The sequence below is a fragment of the Zootermopsis nevadensis genome, unplaced genomic scaffold, assembly GCF_977971745.1.
Source record: "Zootermopsis nevadensis isolate Lab colony 2312 unplaced genomic scaffold, Znev_1.0 Znev_ptg000028l, whole genome shotgun sequence".
NCBI lineage: Eukaryota > Metazoa > Arthropoda > Insecta > Blattodea > Termopsidae > Zootermopsis > Zootermopsis nevadensis.
The window spans coordinates 18,368,740-18,393,717 of record NW_028259160.1 but is presented as its reverse complement, the minus strand read 5'-3'; the positions used below and the strand labels follow the sequence as shown (position 1 = coordinate 18,393,717).

The following is a 24,978-nucleotide window of genomic DNA, read 5'->3' as shown; positions in this document are numbered from 1 at the left end:
CTAAAGTTATTTTTTACAACTGTTGGATGTCGCAACAATGGTCTTTCGCAACAATGGTCATTCGCACTCGTGACGTCAAATAATAATCATAATAATAATAATCCGTGGCCGATGGCGCTGCGACATCTATTGACTGCAAGTCGAGTTACTTTAACATGTGCATTCACTACACACGAAAGATGTCGCTAGACGTCAGGAATCGTCTGTGCCACTGATCTCGATCTCTCGACGGTATCATACAAGAAGAAGTTGGGCAATGGTTGTGTAAAATCGTTGACATTTCACAAAATTTGTTCGTGTTGTCTGTTTTAGGTTATGTACGTTACAGTTTCTTTATTTATAGCTTATTTAAAGACGCCTTGTCTGTATCTCAGACTGTATAACATCGAATGAGAGGATGACAGTGATTAATGAATTGGTAAGTATGTGGACGGAAGCGGTCATGGCCTAATTTCAGGTATTATCCCGGCATTTTCCTGGAGGGATTGAGGAAAACCACGAACACCAAGCTGGACGACGACGATGTTCGGTATCTATGACAAAGTCGTGAAGGTTTTACATGCATACATTCATATCATCATATTTCGTGGATCCATCACTTAGTCTGATTATCATAGGGTGTGGAAAAGTCATAGAAGTAGAATATATATGTACAATTCAAATTCAAACTTTTTGCACAGAATAAATAGATATTTCACATGAACTGTTTAAACTAAATCCACAAATATACAGCAGTTTTAATTCGACCGTTTTTATGTTACGTAGGATCTTAACCAATTTGTAGCTGTTGCTTGAATGACATACAAATATCATGTTTTACACATTCCAATACTTGTGTAAAATCACGGAATACTCCTGCTGCATATATTTTTTTGGTAAATAGATTTTAACACATCTGTTAGTTTGAATGCTGCATCTTAAGTGGATATAACTTTCTTGAAACCAAATTGTTCTGTGATCAATATGGTTTTTGATGGTTTAACCTACTGTACATAACCTTCTTAAGTACTGTAGAAAAAGTACTTAATAGTGAAATTAACGTATAGTTTGTCATAATAGTTTTTATCACCTTTTGCGCAGTGTTTTTCTACCGAGTTTTTTAGAAGTTGTGGGAAAATGCTTGTGCATCATGAGTGTTTACAAATGTGGGCCAATGGGTGACTAATTGAACCTGAACGAACTTTCAAAATGCTGCTTCTTAATTCATTACATCCTGATGAGTTTTTGGTTGAGAAAATGTATTATACTTTTATCTCAGTTACAGTGGCAGGAATCATTTTATTATCAGGAAATTTTGTAGGAAATGCAACTCTTAAAATAAAATAGCATCTTCACTCCACACTTGATGTAACTTTAGACTTTCAGTAACTGTTAGAAAAGAAGAAGATTGAAGGCATTAGTAACTGTTTCTGGGCCCTGTACTTCTTCATTGTTTATGAGAAGGGATGCCATCTGTTCAGCTAAATGTATTTTTCTTGTCTCCCTTTACTATATTCTATGTTGTTCTTATTTTAGGTTTTACCTGATTTTACTATAAGTGTATTGTATTGCTGCTTTTATGACATTATTCAGGATTTTAAAATATTTAGTGTGAAATGCTGTTTTGTTTGGATAATTATTATGCCTAACTAACTAACTAACTAAATAACTGCCTTGTGGGAGAACCTGCAGGTTCAACACTGGCCACGATCCACAGTCAACTCCATCCATTTGCCATCCTCACAGCCCACCTCCCTAAGATCCATATTGATGTTATCATCCCATCTCCTTCTTGGTGTGCCCAGTGGTTATTTTCCAGAAGGATTCCCTGCCAAAATTCTGTGTGCATCCCTTGGCTCCCTCATGTGAGCTTCTTGCCCAGACTGTCGGAACCTCCTAGATTTCACTACCCTCACTATGCTAGGTGTCCTGTACAATTCATGCAACTCCTCGTTACACAATATTCTAAATTCCCCACTTATTTCATCCCATCTAGGTCCAAATATTTTTCTGAGCATCTTGTTTCTGAACACCTGTAATTTACATTCTTCTTTCAAGGTAAGAGACCAAGGTTCAGAACCATATAAGGCAACAGGCAAAATTATTGTTTTATATATCCTGATCTTCAGTGTTTGGGATAGCAAACGAGATGAAAACAATTTTTGAATTGAATAAAAATAAGCATTCCCCGAATGTATTCTACTCTTAATTTCATCATGGATCTAATTTCTGTTTGTTATTGTTTTTCCCAGATACTTAAATTTTGAAACATTTTCAAATGATGTGTTGCTTGTAATTATGTTCAGCCATTGTGACTGATGTTGATTCTGTATTATGCCCATGTATTTAGTTTTGTCTACATTTACTTCCAGGTATATTTCTTTGCTAGCCTGTAGGAGAGTTTCTGCTTTCTTGGTTATGATACCCACACCATCCCTCAGCAAATTGACATCATCAGCATAAGCGAGTACCTGGTTGAATACCTTCAATGGTATTACATACATCTTTATTACATTCCATGGATCTATAAGTTAGTCAGACGACAATAGGATGTAGAATAAGTCATAATAATTCAATACATGTTATACAAATACAAGTCATACTATTATATGAATGTCACAAAATAGAAACAAAGGGTTCACATAAAGTAGAGATAAGTTACAAATAAATCCACCCATTATATAGAATAGATAAATTATGACTTACTTGTAAACATTAGAAATTCATCGACAGAGTAAAAGGAGTGTGTATTTAAGTATATTTTTAATGCTGGTTTAAATTGTGCCTTTTTATTTACGTGATTTATGTGATGCAGCAGTATAAGAAGCTGAGCATTGTGGTTGGATAGGCCATTTATTTTGGGAAATGTAGATGAGTTTAATCTTAAACTATTTACAAAAATATCATCAGTTGCTGTACTCAAATCATTTTGAATTCTTGTTTAAAAATTTACAGTGTATGTCAAATTATATGTTGTTAATAATGATTTTTTTTTCAGTTACTATCATTGAGATAGTCTATATTTGTCACCACAAGTTAAGAAGTCAGATTCTCGATTTTACGAATACTTTAAAGTAGTAAGACTTGAGGTTCTCACAGCGGTGAGTATGAAGATATCCGTCTTCTGGGTTGTTGTGCTGTGTAGTCTGGTCGATGTTAACCAACGTTTCAGAGGTCATACTGCCTCCGTCATCAGGGCCTGATGACGGAGGCAGTATGACCTCTGAAACGTTGGTTAACATCGACCAGACTACACAGCGCAACAACCCAGAAGACGGATATCTCCACTTTAAAGTAGCATGTAATCTTCTTAGAAATTAATTAAAATCTTCTGATGGAATTCTGTTTAAGCTTATTATAAGTATGTTTTTAATTCTAATCGAATTGCACAGATATCCCAATTCTGGTCTTTACAGTGATGCAAAGTCTCTATGTTGATGAAAGACTCTCGGGCTACAAGCTGCGTCAGGTGGCTGAACAGTGAATATACCATTCCCTCTGCTGACGTGGCTTGTAGCCCAACAGTCTTTCACCAACTTCATTCGCCACGAAGGCTTCACCTTATACAGTTTCTATGTTGTTAAAGCAATGACGTTTCCTTACAAACTACACATACCTCCCATCTAAAGGTCTAATCTACAATACTTCGGACCTAATAAATAGCCAGGTAGTGTGAGATGTATCATGTGCTGTTGTATCATGTGATGTTTGCTTATACACAATATATGGGGATTTATGCCATATATTTCAGACGAATATAAAAATTTGTCACTTTTGTTTCTTAGTCCCCTGATATTCTGATGAAAGATATTTAATGAATTTAGTAAGTCTGCATTTTCACTGTGTAATTTATAACTGGTCACAGTGGCCGCGTGGTCTGAGGCATGGGCCTTGTGCCACTTGGGCACTGGGACCATGGATTTGAATCCCATGGAAGTTTGTTTGCGTCTTTCTGTGTTGTGCTGTCCTGTGGACAGGTGGAGGCCCTGCGATGGGCTGATCGCTCGTCGAAAGGAGTCCTACCAAATGTCTAAATAGATTATGTAACCTCCAAAAAGAGATGGCCAATAAGCACACTGGGTTGTAGAGCCACAGATGATGACTTTGTAACCAAAGTAATTACCCTCGGTGGACTAATGGTTAGCATGCTCGCCACTGGACCCAAGGTTCGTGGGTGATAAAAATTCATAGCACAACTTCCTTCGGAGGGGAAGTAAAGCCGGCGGTCCTATGTCATAGATTTATGGCATGTAAAAGAACCTTACGGGCATGATACGAGATGTTTCATAAGCAAAAATTTGGCTGCCATTTTTCATCCAAATCTCTCCTGATTCACTACTAGATGGCTCTAGCAGACAAATCAGGATTGAGTATAAATTGTGCAGAAGCATTCACTAACTACTCAAATGCACCCTACAAAGCTAATAAGGACAAGTTGCCTTGAGCAACTATCCCAGAATGGGTCAATAGGTGCAATCATTGTAGTGGTTGATGATTGATGTAATTGCATGGAATATATGTTAAATACCTATCTGATTTTGATCTTAAGGTAAAAAATGGTAAGGCTGTAACAGGACTACTGCTAACATTTGGCACATGACTCCCATCTACTCTTTCAGCAGTGAGATGTGTTAGCCTCCTCTTGCGTAAGTAGATAAGCTGTAGGCCATGTACCATTTAGTCTTCTCTCACAAAAGCAGCTGTGTCAGTGACACCAATGTGAACCCGTCACTCTCCATCTGGACTGATCAACCTGAAGATTCATGCTTCTAACCCATCCATTCTTCCACAGCGTATCATGCCTCTCAAATAGGTTGACAAATCCCACATTTGTGTTGCTGCCCTCTCTGCAATAAAGCTGATATTCTTTTATCCAGGGTTTTACCTGGCCCTCCCAATATGATCTTGTTTGTAAGGTCTTTACAGAGCTTCCCTGGTTTCTCAACAACCTTTGCAAGAGGAGCATTTAGCTTACAAATACTAATGAAGTAAAATTCAGTGCCCAAGATTTCTTGGAGGCTGGGTCCAGTTCCCGACCCGTGACTACTTCCAAGGCCCTGTGAATGTCATTATTACACAAAGGAAGGTACATTTTGATTTTATATCATTTTGAGTTTCTGGTCTAGTTCTGGGCACCAAGTGTTTATCTGATACCGTATATTTGTTGTGTATTATATTTGCGTTATGAGCCGGGATAGCTCAGTCAGTATAGTGACTAGCTACGGGCTGGACGACCGGGGTTCGATCCCCAACGGGGGCAGAGGATTTTTCCTCTAGCGTCTGCGTCCAGACCGGCTCTGGGGCCCACCCAGCCTCCTCTACAATGGGTACCGGTGTCCTTTCCCGAGGGGTAAAGCCGGCCGGGACGTGATGCTGACCACTAACCCCCATCTAGTGCCGAGGTCAAGGAAGAGAGGAGCTATACCTCCACTACCCCAAACGCCTACATGGCATATAGTGGGACAAACTTTACTTTACTTATTATATTTGCGTTTGTTAATTATGTAACAGAATTATCATTAGTGCTGTTTAATAATTTCTTGTTATTGTTATAATTATCATAATAAATCATTTTCAGTTTGGTGTAATTAAAGAACCTACATTAATGCAAAGACAAAACAAGATATTCTTTCTGGAACTCATAAAGCCTACTTTCCTATTACAGATTGCCAATCCTCAAAATTTGTTGTGGCTATCACATTTAGATATTGGAGGTTTACATTAAGAAAACATTTTAACTTTGTCTACTTTAAATTTTTTGGACATAACCTCAAAATTCTACATCATTGCGAATTTTGTAATTGTTCACAACTAGAAGCTTTCAGGGTGTCTGACTTGGTAGAATTATCTTGGGCAAGAAACAGTGTCATTTCTGGACAGGAACTCAATTTTTAACAGATTCTTTCTGCCTGGATCATCAGGGGTATGATGGATTGTTGTTGACTTATATGATAATAGAATAGAATATACGAGGTGCGATCGGAAAGTTTCAAGACTGCGCCTATAAAAACCCGTACACTTATCTCAGGTATTAAATTCATCCATCACCCTCGAAGTAGTTCCCCTGGGAGTGAACACAACGATCCCAGCGCCGCTGCCAAGCCTGGAAGCATCCCTGGAAATCTTTCTTTTTCTGGCTGTCAAGCACCATCTGCGGTTCTTCCTGAATCTCTTCTATCGTCTCAAATCTCCTTCCCTTTAGTTGAATTTTCATCTTTGGGAAGAGGAAGAAGTCACATGGAGCTAAATCCGGCGAATAAGGAGGGTGCGGGATGACGGCCATGGTGTTTGAGGCCAAAAACTGCCGAACTGCTTCTGGTCCTCAGACAGGAGCCTTGGCACAAACTTGGCTGCGATGCGTCGCATGTGGAGTTCTTCCTTTAGAATCAGCTGACAGGTCCCATAGCCTATTCCAACAATGTCGCACAAGTCGTTGATGGTACGACGATGGTCGATCTTCGTGAATGGCCTGCCGAATCTTCGTAACATTTTCGGGCGTTGTGCTCGAAGATGGTCGTCCAGAACGCTCGTCATCATCGACAGAGGTTCGGCCATTTTTAAAACGTGAATGCCACACAAAAGTTTGTGCACGACCCATTGCGGACTCCCCAAATGCTTGCTTTAGCATTTCATAGGTTTCCGTAGCCGTTTTGGCGTTTGTGGCAAAATTTGATGCTCACGCCATTCCGAAATCGCAGGAGGGTCGGTGTAATGCACTACCAAAACGCTCGTAACTAAGAAACAAATGCTAATTCGGTGATGCCGGCTGGGACACTGATTCACTGTGAATGTAGGCCGCACCCCCTAGCGGCAGAAGCTCGTACTACATCCGGTTCGCCCTCTATTGACACAGTCTAGAAACTTTCCGATCGCACCTCGTATGTCCTCGCAAAAACGGTTCCACAGACGTTCATTTATTGACGTCCGTATAAATGGGAGAAACAATATATATGTTATAGCCTGTTGCAACGCCGAAAGACGCTTCCTAAATCGTGTGTGCATTTTTGGAGGCGTTAACAAGAAACAGAAATTTGAAGATGTTCCGCCACCGGGCTCCACCGTTATTATGTCGAAGAAGTCAGCATATGTTACATCTGAAATATTTATGACATGGATAAAAGATCACTTCCTTCCCAGGAAACTAGTGGGAAAGTGCTTGTCGTTATTGATGGACATTCTTCACACGTCAGTGACACTGACATTCCGGACTTGCCAAATGGAAAGGACATTGTTCTTTTGTGTTTGCCCAGGCATTCGGCTCACTTCTTACAGCTGCTAGACAGAAGCTTTTTCAAGTTTTTAAAGCACTAATTCCACGGAGCTTGTCGATCTAGGATCACGTCCAATGGACAGCGGAAAATAATCAGACTGCAATTTAGACAATTCCTTGCTAAAGCTTGGGGAAGATCAGCTACCACTGGTAACCGCGTATCAGGGTTTAAAGCCACAGGAATACATCCATCTGACCCGTCAGTTATCCCGGAACACGTATTTTTCATGTCTGAATGACATGTTAATAATGAAGCCGGACAACTTCAGTCCGAAACAGACTCCCCCAAACACCATCGACTTCAGGCGAGCGTTCGGAGCTAGAACTCCGCGAATCAGGCACACGCGAAGTGAATGAAAATGTAAATACAACACGTAAAATCCTTCTGAAGATTTCTCCAGTATCTGAAATTCCTCAGAGGAAGGATTCGAAGCGGAAGCAGTCAGCTACTTTCTTAACATGACAGGAATGCTTTTCCAAAAAAAAAAAAAAAGTCTGAATTTCATTAAAAAAGAAAGGGCGGATAATAGGGGAAAACCAAGTAGACGTGTTTATAAAAAGAAATCAAGAAAACCTGAGACAGAATCAGAAAGCAAACATGATATGGCACCGAATGTGAAGAACCCTATGCTACAACAAAGCAGAATTGTGACTGGATTAAGTGTGTGGACTGTAACAAATGGCTCCACGAGCTGACCGTTGTAATTCTTGCGGCAAGCAATTTCTTCTAAAAAACAAGAAAAAATGAGTGAGGCAACTCACCCTCCCTCAGTGGGGCATCTAAACCCCCCTGTCGGGAGAGATGACTAAAAATGAAAAAAATATTATTAATGTTCTCAAATGACTGTTTAATTATTTTTTTTCCGATTTCAGCATTGCTGTTGTTATCATAATCCTGTGTTGTAAAATAAGATTCCAGCTTCTGGATTTCAATGATAATTTTTTCCAAAATGTGGTGCATCTGACCCGAGTTTACCCAATAGGCAAGCATTAAAATAAAAATAAAAAACAGTAATAGAAAAAATAAAGCAGTTATATATCGGAGAAGGAGATAAATGATTCAAAAGGCTGATTAATGTTTGCATTCAAAACACTTCTTAATTGGTTTGTATCTACTGGCTGCACTTCGACTTCACAATTTGCTGTCTCTTCAATTGTTGGACCAACCATATTTTTGTTTTCTTCGTCCAGCGAGTAGATTTTCCAGCACAAGGTCTTCCAGGATCTTCTGTCTTCCTTTCCCTGTTTCCTTTGCTTGGCACCCCGGTAAAAGAAACGGCAGTGTCTGCAAATGGCAAATTCACATTATATTGCCTTTGTTCATGTAATGGTTGCACTAATTCTGAAATACATTAACTTGTGGGAATTGTGTTTTATTATCAAACAATTTACTGTATGTCTTTTAAGAGATAATTCATGCCATAGCAGTTTAATGCATTACAACTAATAGCAGGCAACAAGAGAGGTCATGAAATTGACCACTTACCTTCCAGGGAATACTGTTTCACATGTCGAGCAGCAAAAGTATTAGTAGTTTTCTTAAGTTGCAGGTGTGCCCCTTGTGGACCATTTGGGTCGTCACTGTGAAAGAAACAAAAATGAAGGAAATGAATATAAAAACATAAGTTCCTTGAAATATGTTTATCGCTTTTCATGTTGCATAATCTAATAAGAACAGAAAACGTAACAAAAGAATGTACTCCATTACGCAGCAGGAATATATTTTACTCTTCGCCGAGGGTCATTAGTGTAATAATAACAACGATAAAACAGGTGTGCCGTATTTCACACAAATAGGGAAACAGGGAGAAACATGAAACACTTACGAGTTTGAAAATTTCATAAGAAATCAGTGGACAGACCTCGGCCATATATGAAAGTATAAGTGAAGTTGGGAAATGGATAAAACGTACAAAGTTCCAAAGATGGTAACAAATCCAAATTAAATATGATTTAACCCCATTGGGTTAATACTTAAATCATTTACAATGTTTATATCAGTAATAAAATTTCGAATGTCAGTAGCCACGGCATCGTTACAAGATTGTTTCGTTTGGTGCATTTTATGTCCTTCATAAAAAGTGCCAATTGTGACGAAGCAGTGGTGTTCTCAATGAGAAAGGACAATACGTTGGATGAATAAATTATATCCTGCATGTGCAGGGCTCTGAAGTGCAATTTAAATCAACAAGCCGATTAGGAGACTTTACGGAACCACCATTTTTTCTGTCAGTATGCAAACGATGAAACCAAAACAGACCAACAGCATTCGACTGTGAAAACAAAACGGAATCTTACCAAATTTTCAGAGATATTTCACGACTTAAAATTTCGTAATGGGAACGAAAGTGTTATGCCAAGGATACACTTCACTTCGCGTTAACTGGCTTTTGGCAAGTGACCGAGGATTCCTAGGTCTTCTGCACAAGTATTTAAGTTGTTTTTGACCATTGCGTGTAAAATCTAATATCACGATACTTGTAACATGTTTCAGAAACAAGGCATCGCGATATTCCTGGGCGGAGTTTCGTATTAAGTAACCACAAATCGCGCTGTCAAGGTGGGAGAAACAAAGATTATATACAAAAGAAAGTAATTACCTGATATGATCGCTGACGGCTGACATCCGTGTAATACACCGAAGTAGCTGATTGTCTCTTTCAACTCTGTCACTCTTCATTCTATAATACCGAAGTTGAACCTCCAGAGCTTGAATTTTGTTATCACATTCGATGTTTATGTCATTACGTCGTGTCAGTTCACTTTCTGCCGAGTTTAGCTCAGCGCCCAGTTGTTCTATTAATCGACTTTTCGATGCCACTTGAGACTGTAGGTCGTTAAACTCTCCTTCTTTGTTCCTCAGAAGTCTGAACACGCCCTGTACTTTATTTTCCATATTCCTGCTTCTCTTCAATTCCCGTTTGTATAATCGGAGTTGATGATTTTTCCGCGCCATTTCTGCTTCCCTTTCTGACCAAACTTCCTTCAAAGCATCAATTTCCGCCTCCAGGTTATTAAATTTCTGTACAATTTCTGCTAATTCCATTTCATGTTTCCTTTCGTTGCATTCCTTCGCCCTAAAATCTACAGCTCGTTCCATTGCCTTGTGTCTAGGTCCAGCGTATTCAGCTTCAAACCGCCTTGCACGCAGCAGTTCCTCTTCATAATGTCGCAGTCTCTCATCCTTCCTGGCTAATTCTTCTTGCAGATCTCGAACACGCTTCTCATGTTCCACCTACAAAACATCACAGCAAATCACAGATATACCAAATCTAAAAGTTCTTGACGATGGTGATGAGTCAGTTGAATAAAAATTGTCTTGGATATTATCCATCGTCTAGTAAAGCAAAATAATAAACGACGTTTTGGAGATGGGGCTCTATCTCCGTCTTCAGGTACCTACTCAGTTGGGCCCAATAGATAGAGCTAATCCCTATCTCTGGACCACGGGTCGTTTCATATTTTATTTTACTAGACGATGGATAATATCCAAGAAAATTTTTATCCAAATGAAATCACAGATAATTGCACTACTTATGGAAAAATTATATTTAACACAGAAACATTTCTTTCTTTAGATTGTCATCCGAGTTTTCTGAAGCCGCAAATCTATTGGATAATTCTACCTGGTACTTTCCCTTAAATTCTGCATCACTGAGTTTTTTTCTTCAAATCAGATCTTTCTAAATCAAACTTTAGCCATTCTTGTTTACTTACTGAAAGTTTCTGACTTAATTTTGCCACTACCAGGTGATGGTCGGTATCACAGTCAGCTCCTCTGAAAGATCTGACATCTAATATACGTACTAGCGCGTTGTCTTTTGTCAGAACATGATCTGATTACGTGTGACACAATCAGCAGATGTCCAAGTATATTTATGAATATAACGATGAGGGAATTTGTGCTTTTGACAATTCTTCTTATTCTTCTATGACTCTATGCTTTTGACAATTAGATTATTGAAAGTTACAAAATTTACTACTCTGACTAAATTATCGTTACTAACTTTATGTAGACTTTCCTTACGAATACTCTGTTTAAAAATGTCCCTCTCTACCTGTAGACAAACGAGTGTTAATCCGTGAACAATTAAATCACACGGCGAGGGGAATTTAAAATGATTCCCCTGTCTTGTACGGTTTGTATCCGAACACCAGAACTATTATTTCCACAAAATGTGTTACTGCAGTCGAAGGCTGCTCGCACTTTATCACTAACACGCCGCTAGAAGGATGTCCCGCACAAACTGAACGTTAACATTCTTTAGGTAAACTATGAGTTCTAAGAATGCAAATATGCTTTGGTAAGGATTTGCGGCCTTCCAGTCTTGTTACTAGGAATCATGATCCGAACACAAATATTTTACCTTTCTGGTTTGTCTTGTGTTGAAACAGTTTGAATTTTCTGTTAATTATACTAAACCAATGGTCGCTTGTTCTTTATAACTTACCAGTCTTGCAGAGAGTGTTCTGAAACAACTGTGTACTGCTTCTGACATGATGGTTGGATTAAATATAATTCCTTCTTGAATTTGCTATATAAATGAACAGCTTCGAACTAACACTCTTCACTTCACTTTGCTAACTGCGGAAACTAAAGTTATTGATTTACAACTGTTGGATGTCGCAACAATGGTCTTTCGCAACAATGGTCATTCGCACTCGTGACGTCAAATAATAATCATAATAATAATAATCCGTGGCCGATGGCGCTGCGACATCTATTGACTGCAAGTCGAATTACTTTAACATGTGCATTCACTACACACGAAAGATGTCGCTAGTCGTCTTGAATCGTCTGTGCCACTAATCTCGATCTCTCGACGGAACCATACAAGAATCAAATAGATGAAGGTTTGTAAAATCGTTGACATTACGCAAGTTCTTGTCTGTTTTAGGTTATGTACGTTACATTTTCTTTATTTATAGCTTATTTAAAGACGCCTTGTCTGTATCTCAGACTGTATAACATCGAATGAGAGGATGACAGTGATTAATGAATTGGTAAGTATGTGGACGGAAGGGGTCATGGCCTAATTTCAGGTATTATCCCGGCATTTTCCTGGAGGGATTGAGGAAAACCACGAACACCAAGCAGGACGACGACGATGTTCGGTATCTATGACAAAGTCGTGAAGGTTTTACATGCATACATTCATATCATCATATTTCGTGGATCCATCACTTAGTCTGATTATCATAGGGTGTGGAAAAGTCATAGAAGTAGAATATATATGTACAATTCAAATTCAAACTTTTTGCACAGAATAAATAGATATTTCACATGAACTGTTTAAACTAAATCCACAAATATACAGCAGTTTTAATTCGACCGTTTTTATGTTACGTAGGATCTTAACCAATTTGTAGCTGTTGCTTGAATGACATACAAATATCATGTTTTACACATTCCAATACTTGTGTAAAATCACGGAATACTCCTGCTGCATATATTTTTTTGGTAAATAGATTTTAACACATCTGTTAGTTTGAATGCTGCATCTTAAGTGGAATTAACTTTCTTGAAACCAAATTGTTCTGTGATCAATATGGTTTTTGATGGTTTAACCTACTGTACATAACCTTCTTAAGTACTGTAGAAAAAGTAGTTAATAGTGAAATTAACGTATAGTTTGTCATAATAGTTTTTATCACCTTTTGCGCAGTGTTTTTCTACCGAGTTTTTTAGAAGTTGTGGGAAAATGCTTGTGCATCATGAGTGTTTACAAATGTGGGCCAATGGGTGACTAATTGAACCTGAACGAACTTTCAAAATGCTGCTTCTTAATTCATTACATCCTGATGAGTTTTTGGTTGAGAAAATGTATTATACTTTTATCTCAGTTACAGTGGCAGGAATCATTTTATTATCAGGAAATTTTGTTGGGAAGTGCAACTCTTAAAATAAAATAGCATCTTCACTCCACACTTGATGTAACTTTAGACTTTCAGTAACTGTTAGAAAAGAAGAAGATTGAAGGCATTAGTAACTGTTTCTGGGCCCTGTACTTCTTCATTGTTTATGAGAAGGGATGCCATCTGTTCAGCTAAATGTATTTTTCTTGTCTCCCTTTACTATATTCTATGTTGTTCTTATTTTAGGTTTTACCTGATTTTACTATAAGTGTATTGTATTGCTGCTTTTATGACATTATTCAGGATTTTAAAATATTTAGTGTGAAATGCTGTTTTGTTTGGATAATTATTATGCCTAACTAACTAACTAACTAAATAACTGCCTTGTGGGAGAACCTGCAGGTTCAACACTGGCCACGATCCACAGTCAACTCCATCCATTTGCCATCCTCACAGCCCACCTCCCTAAGATCCATCTTGATGTTATCATCCCATCTCCTTTTTGGTGTGCCCAGTGGTTACTTTCCAGAAGGATTCCCTGCCAAAATTCTGTGTGCATCCCTTGCCTCCCTCATGTGAGCTTCTTGCCCAGACTGTCGGAACCTCCTAGATTTCACTATCCTCACTATGCTAGGTGTCCTGTACAATTCATGCAACTCCTCGTTACACAATATTCTAAATTCCCCACTTATTTCATCCCATCTAGGTCCAAATATTTTTCTGAGCATCTTGTTTCTGAACACCTATAATTTACATTCTTCTTTCAAGGTAAGAGACCAAGTTTCAGAACCATATAAGCCAACAGGCAAAATTATTGTTTTATATATCCTGATCTTCAGTGTTTGGGATAGCAAACGAGATGAAAACAGTTTTTGAATTGAATAAAATAAGCATTCCCCGAATGTATTCTACTCTTAATTTCATCATGGATCTAATTTCTGTTTGTTATTGTTTTTCCCAGATACTTAAATTTTGAAACATTTTCAAATGATGTGTTGCTTGTAATTATGTTCAGCCATTGTGACTGATGTTGATTCTGTATTATGCCCATGTATTTAGTTTTGTCTACATTTGCTTCCAGGCCTATTTCTTTGCTAGCCTGTAGGAGAGTTTCTGCTTTCTTGGTTATGATACCCACACCATCCCTCAGCAAATTGACATCATCAGCATAAGTGAGTACCTGGTTGAATACCTTCAATGGTATTACATACATACATACATACATACATCTTTATTACATTCCATGGATCTATAAGTTAGTCAGATGACAATAGGATGTAGAATAAGTCATAATAATGCAATACATGTTATACAAATACAAGTCATACTATTATATGAATGTCACAAAATAGAAACAAAGGGTTCACATAAAGTAGAGATAAGTTACAAATAAATCCATCCATTATATAGAATAGATAAATTATGACTTACTTGTAAACATTAGAAATTCATCGACAGAGTAAAAGGAGTGTGTATTTAAGTATATTTTTAATGCTGGTTTAAATTGTGCCTTTTTATTTACGTGATTTATGTGATGCAGCAGTATAAGAAGCTGAGCATTGTGGTTGGATAGGCCATTTATTTTGGGAAATGTAGATGAGTTTAATCGTAAACTATTTACAAAAATATCATCAGTTGCTGTACTTAAATCATTTTGAATTCTTGTTTAAAAATTTACAGTGTATGTCAAATTATATGTTGTTAATAATGATTTTTTTTTCAGTTACTATCATTGAGATAGTCTATATTTGTCACCACAAGTTAAGAAGTCAGATTCTCGATTTTACGAATACTTTAAAGTAGTAAGACTTGAGGTTCTCACAGCGGTGAGTATGAAGATATCCGTCTTCTGGGTTGTTGTGCTGTGTAGTCTGGTCCATGTTAACCAACGTTTCAGAGGTCATACTGCCTCCGTCATCAGGCCCTGATGACGGAGGCCATATGACCTCTGAAACGTTGGTTAACATCGACCAGACTACACAGCGCAACAACCCAGAAGACGGATATCTCCACTTTAAAGTCGCATGTAATCTTCTTAGAAATTAATTAAAATCTTCTGATGGAATTCTGTTTAAGCTTATTATAAGTATGTTTTTATTTCTAATCGAATTGCACAGATATCCCAATTCTGGTCTTTACAGTGATACAAAGTCTCTATGTTGATGAAAGACTCTCGGGCTACAAGCTGCGTCAGGTGGCTGAACAGTGAATATACCATTCCCTCTGCTGACGTGGCTTGTAGCCCAACAGTCTTTCACCAACTTCATTCGCCACGAAGGCTTCACCTTATACAGTTTCTATGTTGTTAAAGCAATGACGTTTCCTTACAAAATACACATACCTCCCATCTAAAGGTCTAATCTACAATACTTGGAACCTAATAAATAGCCAGGTAGTGTGAGATGTATCATGTCCTGTTCTATCATGTGATGTTTGCTTATACACAATATATGGGGATTTATGCCATATATTTCAGACGAATATAAAAATTTGTCACTCTTGTTTCTTAGTCCCCTGATATTCTGATGAAAGATATTTAATGAATTTAGTAAGTCTGCATTTTCACTGTGTAATTTATAACTGGTCACAGTGGCCGCGTGGTCTGAGGCATGGGCCTTGTGCCACTTGGGCACTGGGACCATGGATTTGAATCCCATGGAAGTTTGTTTGCGTCTTTCTGTGTTGTGCTGTCCTGTGGACAGGTGGAGGCCCTGCGATGGGCTGATCGCTCGTCGAAAGGAGTCCTACCAAATGTCTAAATAGATTATGTAACCTCCAAAAAGAGGTGGCCAAGAAGCACACTGGGTTGTAGAGCCACAGATGATGACTTTGTAACCAAAGTAATTACCCTCGGTGGACTAATGGTTAGCGTGCTCGCCACTGGACCCAAGGTTCGTGGGTGATAAAAATTCATAGCACAACTTCCTTCGGAGGGGAAGTAAAGCCGGCGGTCCTATGTCATAGATTTATGGCATGTAAAAGTTCCTTACGGGCATGATACGAGATGTTTCATAAGCAAAAATTTGGCTGCCATTTTTCATCCAAATCTCTCCTGATTCACTACTAGATGGCTCTAGCAGACAAATCAGGATTGAGTATAAATTGTGCAGAAGCATTCACTAACTACTCAAATGCACCATACAAAGCTAATAAGGACAAGTTGCCTTGAGCAACTATCCCAGAATGGGTCAATAGGTGCAATCATTGTAGTGGTTGATGATTGATGTAATTGCATGGAATATATGTTAAATACCTATCTGCTTTTGATTTTAAGGTAAAAAATGGTAAGGCTGTAGCATGGCTAATAACAGGACTACTGCTAACATTTGACACATGACTCCCATCTACTATTTCAGCAGTGAGATGTGTTAGCCTCCTCTTGCCTAAGTAGTTAAGCTGTAGGCCATGTACCATGTAGTCTTCTCTCACAAAAGCAGCTGTGTCAGTGACACCAATGTGAGACCTGTCACTCTCCATCTGGACTGATCAACCTGAAGATTCATGCTTCTAACCTTTCCATTCTTCCACAGCGTATCATGCCTCTCAAATAGGTTGACAAATCCCACATTTGTGTTGCTGCCCTCTCTGCAATAAAGCTGATATTCTTCTATCCAGGGTTTTACCTGGCCCTCCCAATATGATCTTGTTTGTAAGGTCTTTACAGAGCTTCCCTGGTTTCTCAAGAACCTTTGCAAGAGGAGCATTTAGCTTACAAATACTAATGAAGTAAAATTCAGTGCCCAAGATTTCTTGGAGGCTGGGTCCAGTTCCCGACCCGTGACTACTTCCAAGGCCCTGTGAATGTCATTATTACACAAAGGAAGGTACATTTTGATTTTATATCATTTTGAGTTTCTGGTCTAGTTCTGGGCACCAAGTGTTTATCTGATACCATATATTTGTTGTGTATTATATTTGCGTTATGAGCCGGGATAGCTCAGTCAGTATAGTGACTAGCTACGGGCTGGACGACCGGGGTTCGATCCCCAACGGGGGCAGAGGATTTTTCCTCTAGCGTCTGCGTCCAGACCGGCTCTGGGGCCCACCCAGCCTCCTCTACATTGGGTACCGGGGTCCTTTCCCGGGGGGTAAAGCCGGCCGGGGCGTGATGCTGACCACTCACCCCCATCTAGTGCCGAGGTCAAGGAAGAGAGGAGCTATACCTCCACTCACCCCAAACGCCTACATGGCGTATAGTGGGACAAACTTTACTTTACTTATTATATTTGCGTTTGTTAATTATGTAACAGAATTATCATTAGTGCTGTTTAATAATTTCTTGTTATTGTTATAATTATCATAATAAATCATTTTCAGTTTGGTGTAATTAAAGAACCTACAATAATGCAAAGACAAAACAAGATATTCTTTCTGGAACTCATAAAGCCTACTTTCCTATTACAGATTGCCAATCCTCAAAATTTGTTGTGGCTATCATATGTAGATATTGGAGGTTTACATTAAGAAAACATTTTAACTTTGTCTACTTTAAATTTTTTGGACATAACCTCAAAATTCTACATCATTGCGAATTTTGTAATTGTTCACAACTAGAGGCTTTCAGGGTGTCTGACTTGGTAGAATTATCTTGGGCAAGAAACAGTGTCATTTCTGGACAGGAACTCAATTTTTAACAGATTCTTTCTGCCTGGATCATCAGGGGTATGATGGATTGTTGTTGACTTTTATGATAATAGAATAGAATATACGAGGTGCGATCGGAAAGTTTTAAGACTGCGCCTATAAAAACCCGTACTCTTATCTCAGGTATTAAATTCATCCATCACCCTCGAAGTAGTTCCCCTGGGAGTGAACACAACGATCCCAGCGCCGCTGCCAAGCCTGGAAGCATCCCTGGAAATCTTTCTTTTTCTGGCTGTCAAGCACCATCTGCGGTTCTTCCTGAATCTCTTCTATCGTCTCAAATCTCCTTCCCTCTAGTTGAATTTTCATCTTTGGGAAGAGGAAGAAGTCACAAAGAGCTAAATCCGGCGAATAAGGAGGGTGCGGGATGACGGCCATGGTGTTTGAGGCCAAAAACTGCCGAACTGCTTCTGGTCCTCAGACAGGAGCCTTGGCACAAACTTGGCTGCGATGCGTCGCATGTGGAGTTCTTCCTTTAGAATCAGCTGACAGTTCCCATAGCCTATTCCAACAATGTCGCACAAGTCGTTGATGGTACGACGTCGATCTTCGTGAATGGCCTGCCGAATCTTCGTAACATTTTCGGGCGTTGTGCTCGAAGATGGTCGTCCAGAACGCTCGTCATCATCGACAGAGGTTCGGCCATTTTTAAAACGTGAATGCCACACAAAAGTTTGTGCACGACCCATTGCGGACTCCCCAAATGCTTGCTTTAGCATTTCATAGGTTTCCGTAGCAGTTTTGGCGAGTCTGGCAAAATTTGAAGCTCACGCCATTCCGAAATCGCAGGAGGGTCGGTGTAATGCACTACCAAAACGCTCGTAACTAAGAAACAAATGCTAATTCGGTGATGCCGGCTGGCACACTGATTCACTGTGAATGAGGGCCGCACCCCCTAGCGGCAGAAGCTCGTACTACATCCGGTTCGCCCTCTATTGACACAGTCTAGAAACTTTCCGATCGCACCTCGTATGTCCTCGCTAAAACGGTTCCACAGACGTTCATTTATTTACGTCCGTAAAATCCTTCTGAAGATTTCTCCAGTATCTGAAATTCCTCAGAGGAAAGATTCGAAGCGGAAGCAGTCAGCAAAAGTATTAGTAGTTTTCTTAAGTTGCAGGTGTGCTCCTTGTGGACCATTTGGGTCGTCACTGTGAAAGAAACAAAAATGAAGTAAATGAATATAAAAACATAAGTTCCTTGAAATATGTTTATCGCTTTTCATGTTGCATAATCTAATAAGAACAGAAAACGTAACAAAAGAATGTACTCCATTACGCAGCAGGAATATATTTTACTCTTCGCCGAGGGTCATTAGTGTAATAATAACAACGATAAAACAGGTGTGCCGTATTTCACACAAATAGGGAAACAGGGAGAAACATGAAACACTTACGAGTTTGAAAATTTCATAAGATATCAGTGGACAGACCTCGGCCATATATGAAAGTATAAGTGAAGTTGGGAAATGGATAAAACGTACAAAGTTCCAACGATGGTAACAAATCCAAATTAAATATGATTTAACCCCATTGGGTTAATACTTAAATCATTTACAATGTTTATATCAGTAATAAAATTTCGAATGTCAGTAGCAACGGCATCGTTACAGGATTGTTTCGTTTGGTGCATTTTATGTCCTTCATAAAAAGTGCCAATTGTGACGAAGCAGTGGTGTTCTCAATGAGAAAGGACAATACGTTGGATGAATAAATTATATCCTGCATGTGCAGGGCTCTGAAGTGCAATTTAAATCAACAAGCCGATAAGGAGACTTTACGGAACCACCTTTTGTCTGTCAGTATGCAAACGATGAAACCAAAACAGACCAACAGCATTCGACTGTGAAAACAAAACGGAATCTTACCAAATTTTCAGAGATATTTCACGATTCGAATTTCGTAATGGGAACGAAAGCGTTATGCCAAGGATACACTTCACTTCGCGTTAACTGGCTTTTGGCAAGTGACCGAGGATTCCTAGGTCTTCTGCACAAGTGTTTAAGTTGTTTTTGACCATTGCGTGTAAAATCTAATATAACGATACTTGTAACATGTTTCAGAAACAAGGCATCACGATATTCCTGGGCGGAGTTTCGTATTAAGTAACCACAAATCGCGCTGTCAAGGTGGGAGAAACAAAGATCATATACAAAAGAAACTAATTACCTGATATGATCGCTGACGGCTGACATCCGTGTAATACACCGAAGTAGCTGATTGTCTCTTTCAACTCTGTCACTCTTCATTCTATAATACCGAAGTTGAACCTCCAGAGCTTGAATTTTGTTATCACGTTCGATGTTTATGTCATTACGTCGTGTCAGTTCACTTTCTGCCGAGTTTAGCTCAGCGCCCAGTTGTTCTATTAATCGACTTTTCGAGGCCACTTGAGACTGCAGGTCGTTAAACTCTCCTTCTTTGTTCCTCAGAAGTCTGAACACGCCCTGTACTTTATTTTCCATATTCCTGCTTCTCTTCAATTCCCGTTTGTATAATCGGAGTTGATGATTTTTCTGCGCCATTTCTGCTTCCCTTTCTGACCCAACTTCCTTCAAAGCATCAATTTCCGCCTCCAGGTTATTAAATTTCTGTACAATTTCTGCTAATTCCATTTCATGTTTCCTTTCGTTGCATTCCTTCGCCCTAAAATCTACAGCTCGTTCCATTGCCTTGTGTCTAGGTCCAGCGTCTTCAGCTTCAAACCGCCTTGCACGCAGCAGTTCCTCTTCATAATGTCGCAGTCTCTCATCCTTCCTGGCTAATTCTTCTTGCAGATCTTGAACACGCTTCTCATGTTCCACCTACAAAACATCACAGCAAATCACAGATATATCAAATCTGAAAGTTCTTGACGATGGTGATGAGTCAGTTGAATAAAAATTGTCTTGGATATTATCCATCGTCTAGTAAAGCAAAATAATAAACGACGTTTTGGAGATGGGGCTCTATCTCCGTCTTCAGGTAACTACTCAGTTGGGCCCAATAGATAGAGCTAATCCCTATCTCTGGACCACGGGTCGTTTCATATTTTATTTTACTAGACGATGGATAATATCCCAGAAAATTTTTATCCAAATGAAATCACAGATAATTGCACTACTTATGGAAAAATTATATTTAACACAGAAACATTTCTTTCTTTAGATTGTCATCCGAGTTTTCTGAAGCCGCAAATCTATTGGATAATTCTACCTGGTACTTTCCCTTAAATTCTGCATCACTGAGTTTTTTTCTTCAAATCAGATCTTTCTAAATCAAACTTTAGCCATTCTTGTTTACTTACTGAAAGTTTCTGACTTAATTTTGCCACTACCAGGTGATGGTCGGTATCACAGTCAGCTCCTCTGAAAGATCTGACATCTAATATACGTACTAGCGCGTTGTCTTTTGTCAGAACATGATCTGATTACGTGTGACACAATCAGCAGATGTCCAAGTATATTTATGAATATAACGATGAGGGAATTTGTGCTTTTGACAATTCTTCTTATTCTTCTATGACTCTATGCTTTTGACAATTAGATTATTGAAAGTTACAAAATTTACTACTCTGACTAAATTATCGTTGCTAATTTTATGTAGACTTTCCTTACGAATACTCGGTTTAAAAATGTCTCTCTCTACCTGTAGACAAACGAGTGTTAATCCGTGAACAATTAAATCACACGGCGAGGGGCATTTAAAATGATTCCCGTGTCTTGTACAGTTTGTATCCGAACACCTGAACTATTATTTCCACAAAATGTGTTACTGCAGTCGAAGGCCGCTCGCACTTTATCACTAACACGCCGCTAGAAGGATGTCCCGCACAAACTGAACGTTAACATTCTTTAGGTAAACTATGAGCGCTAATAATGCTAATATGCTTCGGTAAGGATTTGCGGCCTTCCAGTCATGTTACTAGGATTCATGATCCGAACACAAAAATTTTACCTTTCTGGTTTGTCTTGTGTTGAAACAGTTTGAATTTTCTGTTAATTATACTAAACCAATGGTCGCTTGTTCTTTATTACTTACCAGTCTTGCAGAGAGTGTTCTGAAACAACTGTGTACTGCTTCTGACATGATGGTTGGATTAAATATAATTCCTTCTTGAATTTGCTATATAAATGAACAGCTTCGAACTAACACTCTTCACTTCACTTTGATAACTGCGGAAACTAAAGTTATTGATTTACAACTGTTGGATGTCGCAACAATGGTCTTTCGCAACAATGGTCATTCGCACTCGTGACGTCAAATAATAATCATAATAATAATAATCCGTGGCCGATGGCGCTGCGACATCTATTGACTGCAAGTCGAGTAACTTTAACATGTGCATACACTACACACGAAAGATGTCGCTAGCCGTCAGTAATCGTCTGTGCCACTGATCTCGATTTCTCGACGGTATCATACAAGAAGAAGTTGGGCAATGGTTGTGTAAAATCGTTGACATTACACAAAATTTGTTCGTGTTGTCTGTTTTAGGTTATGTACGTTACAGTTTCTTTATTTATAGCTTATTTAAAGACGCCTTGTCTGTATCTCAGACTGTATAACATCGAATGAGAGGATGACAGTGATTAATGAATTGGTAAGTATGTGGACGGAAGCGGTCATGGCCTAATTTCAGGTATTATCCCGGCATTTTCCTGGAGGGATTGAGGCAAACCACGAACACCAAGCTGGACGACGACGATGTTCGGTATCTATGACAAAGTCGTGAAGGTTTTACATGCATACATTCATATCATCATATTTCGTGGATCCATTACTTAGTCTGATTATCATAGGGTGTGGAAAAGTCATAGAAGTAGAATATATATGTACAATTCAAATTCAAACTTTTTGCACAGAATAAATAGATATTTCACATGAACTGTTTAAACTAAATCCACAAATATACAGCAGTTTTAATTCGACCGTTTTTATGTTACGTAGGATCTTAACCAATTTGTAGCTGTTGCTTGAATGACATACAAATATCATGTTTTACACATTCCAATACTTATGTAAAATCACGGAATACTCCTGCTGCATATATTTTTTTGGTAAATAGATTTTAACACATCTGTTAGTTTGAATGCTGCATCTTAAGTGGATATAACTTTCTTGAAACCAAATTGTTCTGTGATCAATATGGTTTTTGATGGTTTAACCTACTGTACATAACCTTCTTAAGTACTGTAGAAAAAGTAGTTAATAGTGAAATTAACCTATAGTTTGTCATAATAGTTTTTATCACCTTTTGCGCAGTGTTTTTCTACCGAGTTTTTTAGAAGTTGTGGGAAAATGCTTGTGCATCATGAGTGTTTACAAATGTGGGCCAATGGGTGACTAATTGAACCTGAACGAACTTTCAAAATGCTGCTTCTTAATTCATTACATCCTGATGAGTTTTTGGTTGAGAAAATGTATTATACTTTTATCTCAGTTACAGTGGCAGGAATCATTTTATTATCAGGAAATTTTGTAGGAAATGCAACTCTTAAAATAAAATAGCATCTTCACTCCACACTTGATGTAACTTTAGACTTTCAGTAACTGTTAGAAAAGAAGAAGATTGAAGGCATTAGTAACTGTTTCTGGGCCCTGTACTTCTTCATTGTTTATGAGAAGGGATGCCATCTGTTCAGCTAAATGTATTTTTCTTGTCTCCCTTTACTATATTCTATGTTGTTCTTATTTTAGGTTTTACCTGATTTTACTATAAGTGTATTGTATTGCTGCTTTTATGACATTATTCAGGATTTTAAAATATTTAGTGTGAAATGCTGTTTTGTTTGGATAATTATTATGCCTAACTAACTAACTAACTAAATAACTGCCTTGTGGGAGAACCTGCAGGTTCAACACTGGCCACGATCCACAGTCAACTCCATCCATTTGCCATCCTCACAGCCCACCTCCCTAAGATCCATATTGATATTATCATCCCATCTCCTTCTTGGTGTGCCCAGTGGTTATTTTCCAGAAGGATTCCCTGCCAAAATTCTGTGTGCATCCCTTGGCTCCCTCATGTGAGCTTCTTGCCCAGACTGTCGGAACCTCCTAGATTTCACTACCCTCACTATGCTAGGTGTCCTGTACAATTCATGCAACTCCTCGTTACACAATATTCTAAATTCCCCACTTATTTCATCCCATCTAGGTCCAAATATTTTTCTGAGCATCTTGTTTCTGAACACCTGTAATTTACATTCTTCTTTCAAGGTAAGAGACCAAGGTTCAGAACCATATAAGGCAACAGGCAAAATTATTGTTTTATATATCCTGATCTTCAGTGTTTGGAATAGCAAACGAGATGAAAACAATTTTTGAATTGAATAAAAATAAGCATTCCCCGAATGTATTCTACTCTTAATTTCATCATGGATCTAATTTCTGTTTGTTATTGTTTTTCCCAGATACTTAAATTTTGAAACATTTTCAAATGATGTGTTGCTTGTAATTATGTTCAGCCATTGTGACTGATGTTGATTCTGTATTATGCCCATGTATTTAGTTTTGTCTACATTTACTTCCAGGTATATTTCTTTGCTAGCCTGTAGGAGAGTTTCTGCTTTCTTGGTTATGATACCCACACCATCCCTCAGCAAATTGACATCATCAGCATAAGCGAGTACCTAGTTGAATACCTTCAATGGTATTACATACATCTTTATTACATTCCATGGATCTATAAGTTAGTCAGATGACAATAGGATGTAGAATAAGTCATAATAATTCAATACATGTTATACAAATACAAGTCATACTATTATATGAATGTCACAAAATAGAAACAAAGGGTTCACATAAAGTAGAGATAAGTTACAAATAAATCCACCCATTATGTAGAATAGATAAATTATGACTTACTTGTAAACATTAGAAATTCATCGACAGAGTAAAAGGAGTGTGTATTTAAGTATATTTTTAATGCTGGTTTAAATTGTGCCTTTTTATTTACGTGATTTATGTGATGCAGCAGTATAAGAAGCTGAGCATTGTGGTTGGATAGGCCATTTATTTTGGGAAATGTAGATGAGTTTAATCTTAAACTATTTACAAAAATATCATCAGTTGCTGTACTCAAATCATTTTGAATTCTTGTTTAAAAATTTACAGTGTATGTCAAATTATATGTTGTTAATAATGATTTTTTTTTCAGTTACTATCATTGAGATAGTCTATATTTGTCACCACAAGTTAAGAAGTCAGATTCTCGATTTTATGAATACTTTAAAGTAGTAAGACTTG

The 24,978-nt window shown here is 38.3% G+C and overlaps 2 protein-coding genes and 1 long non-coding RNA gene across 5 annotated transcripts; 1 reads left to right on the top strand and 2 right to left on the bottom strand.

Moving 5' to 3' along the window:
• Positions 1–7,865: 7,865 nt before the first annotated feature.
• On the bottom strand, positions 7,866–11,876 carry LOC147872378 (uncharacterized). The gene is made up of 4 exons (XM_087357467.1): positions 11,701–11,876; positions 9,850–10,484; positions 8,736–8,830; positions 7,866–8,534 (listed from the first exon to the last, which is right to left on the bottom strand). Exons 1-4 carry the CDS (start codon positions 11,746–11,748, stop codon positions 8,362–8,364), a joined length of 951 nt encoding a protein of 316 aa, XP_087213593.1. The 5' UTR covers positions 11,749–11,876; the 3' UTR covers positions 7,866–8,361.
• Positions 11,877–12,109: 233 nt separating this feature from the next.
• On the top strand, positions 12,110–17,775 carry LOC147872377 (uncharacterized). Of its 3 annotated transcripts, XR_015537476.1 has the most exons (4): positions 12,110–12,253; positions 14,187–14,277; positions 14,829–14,931; positions 16,770–17,767. It is a non-coding gene; the product is annotated as an uncharacterized LOC147872377 (long non-coding RNA). The 3 variants fall into 3 exon arrangements; XR_015537475.1 differs by having other exon boundaries at positions 14,187–14,931; positions 16,770–17,775; XR_015537477.1 differs by lacking the exon at positions 14,829–14,931 and having other exon boundaries at positions 16,760–17,649.
• Positions 17,776–17,848: 73 nt separating this feature from the next.
• LOC147872376 (uncharacterized) lies at positions 17,849–21,911 on the bottom strand. The gene is made up of 3 exons (XM_087357471.1): positions 21,769–21,911; positions 19,918–20,552; positions 17,849–18,900 (listed from the first exon to the last, which is right to left on the bottom strand). The coding sequence occupies exons 1-3, from the start codon at positions 21,814–21,816 to the stop codon at positions 18,807–18,809; spliced, it is 777 nt and encodes a 258-aa protein (XP_087213597.1). The 5' UTR covers positions 21,817–21,911; the 3' UTR covers positions 17,849–18,806.
• Positions 21,912–24,978: the final 3,067 nt, after the last annotated feature.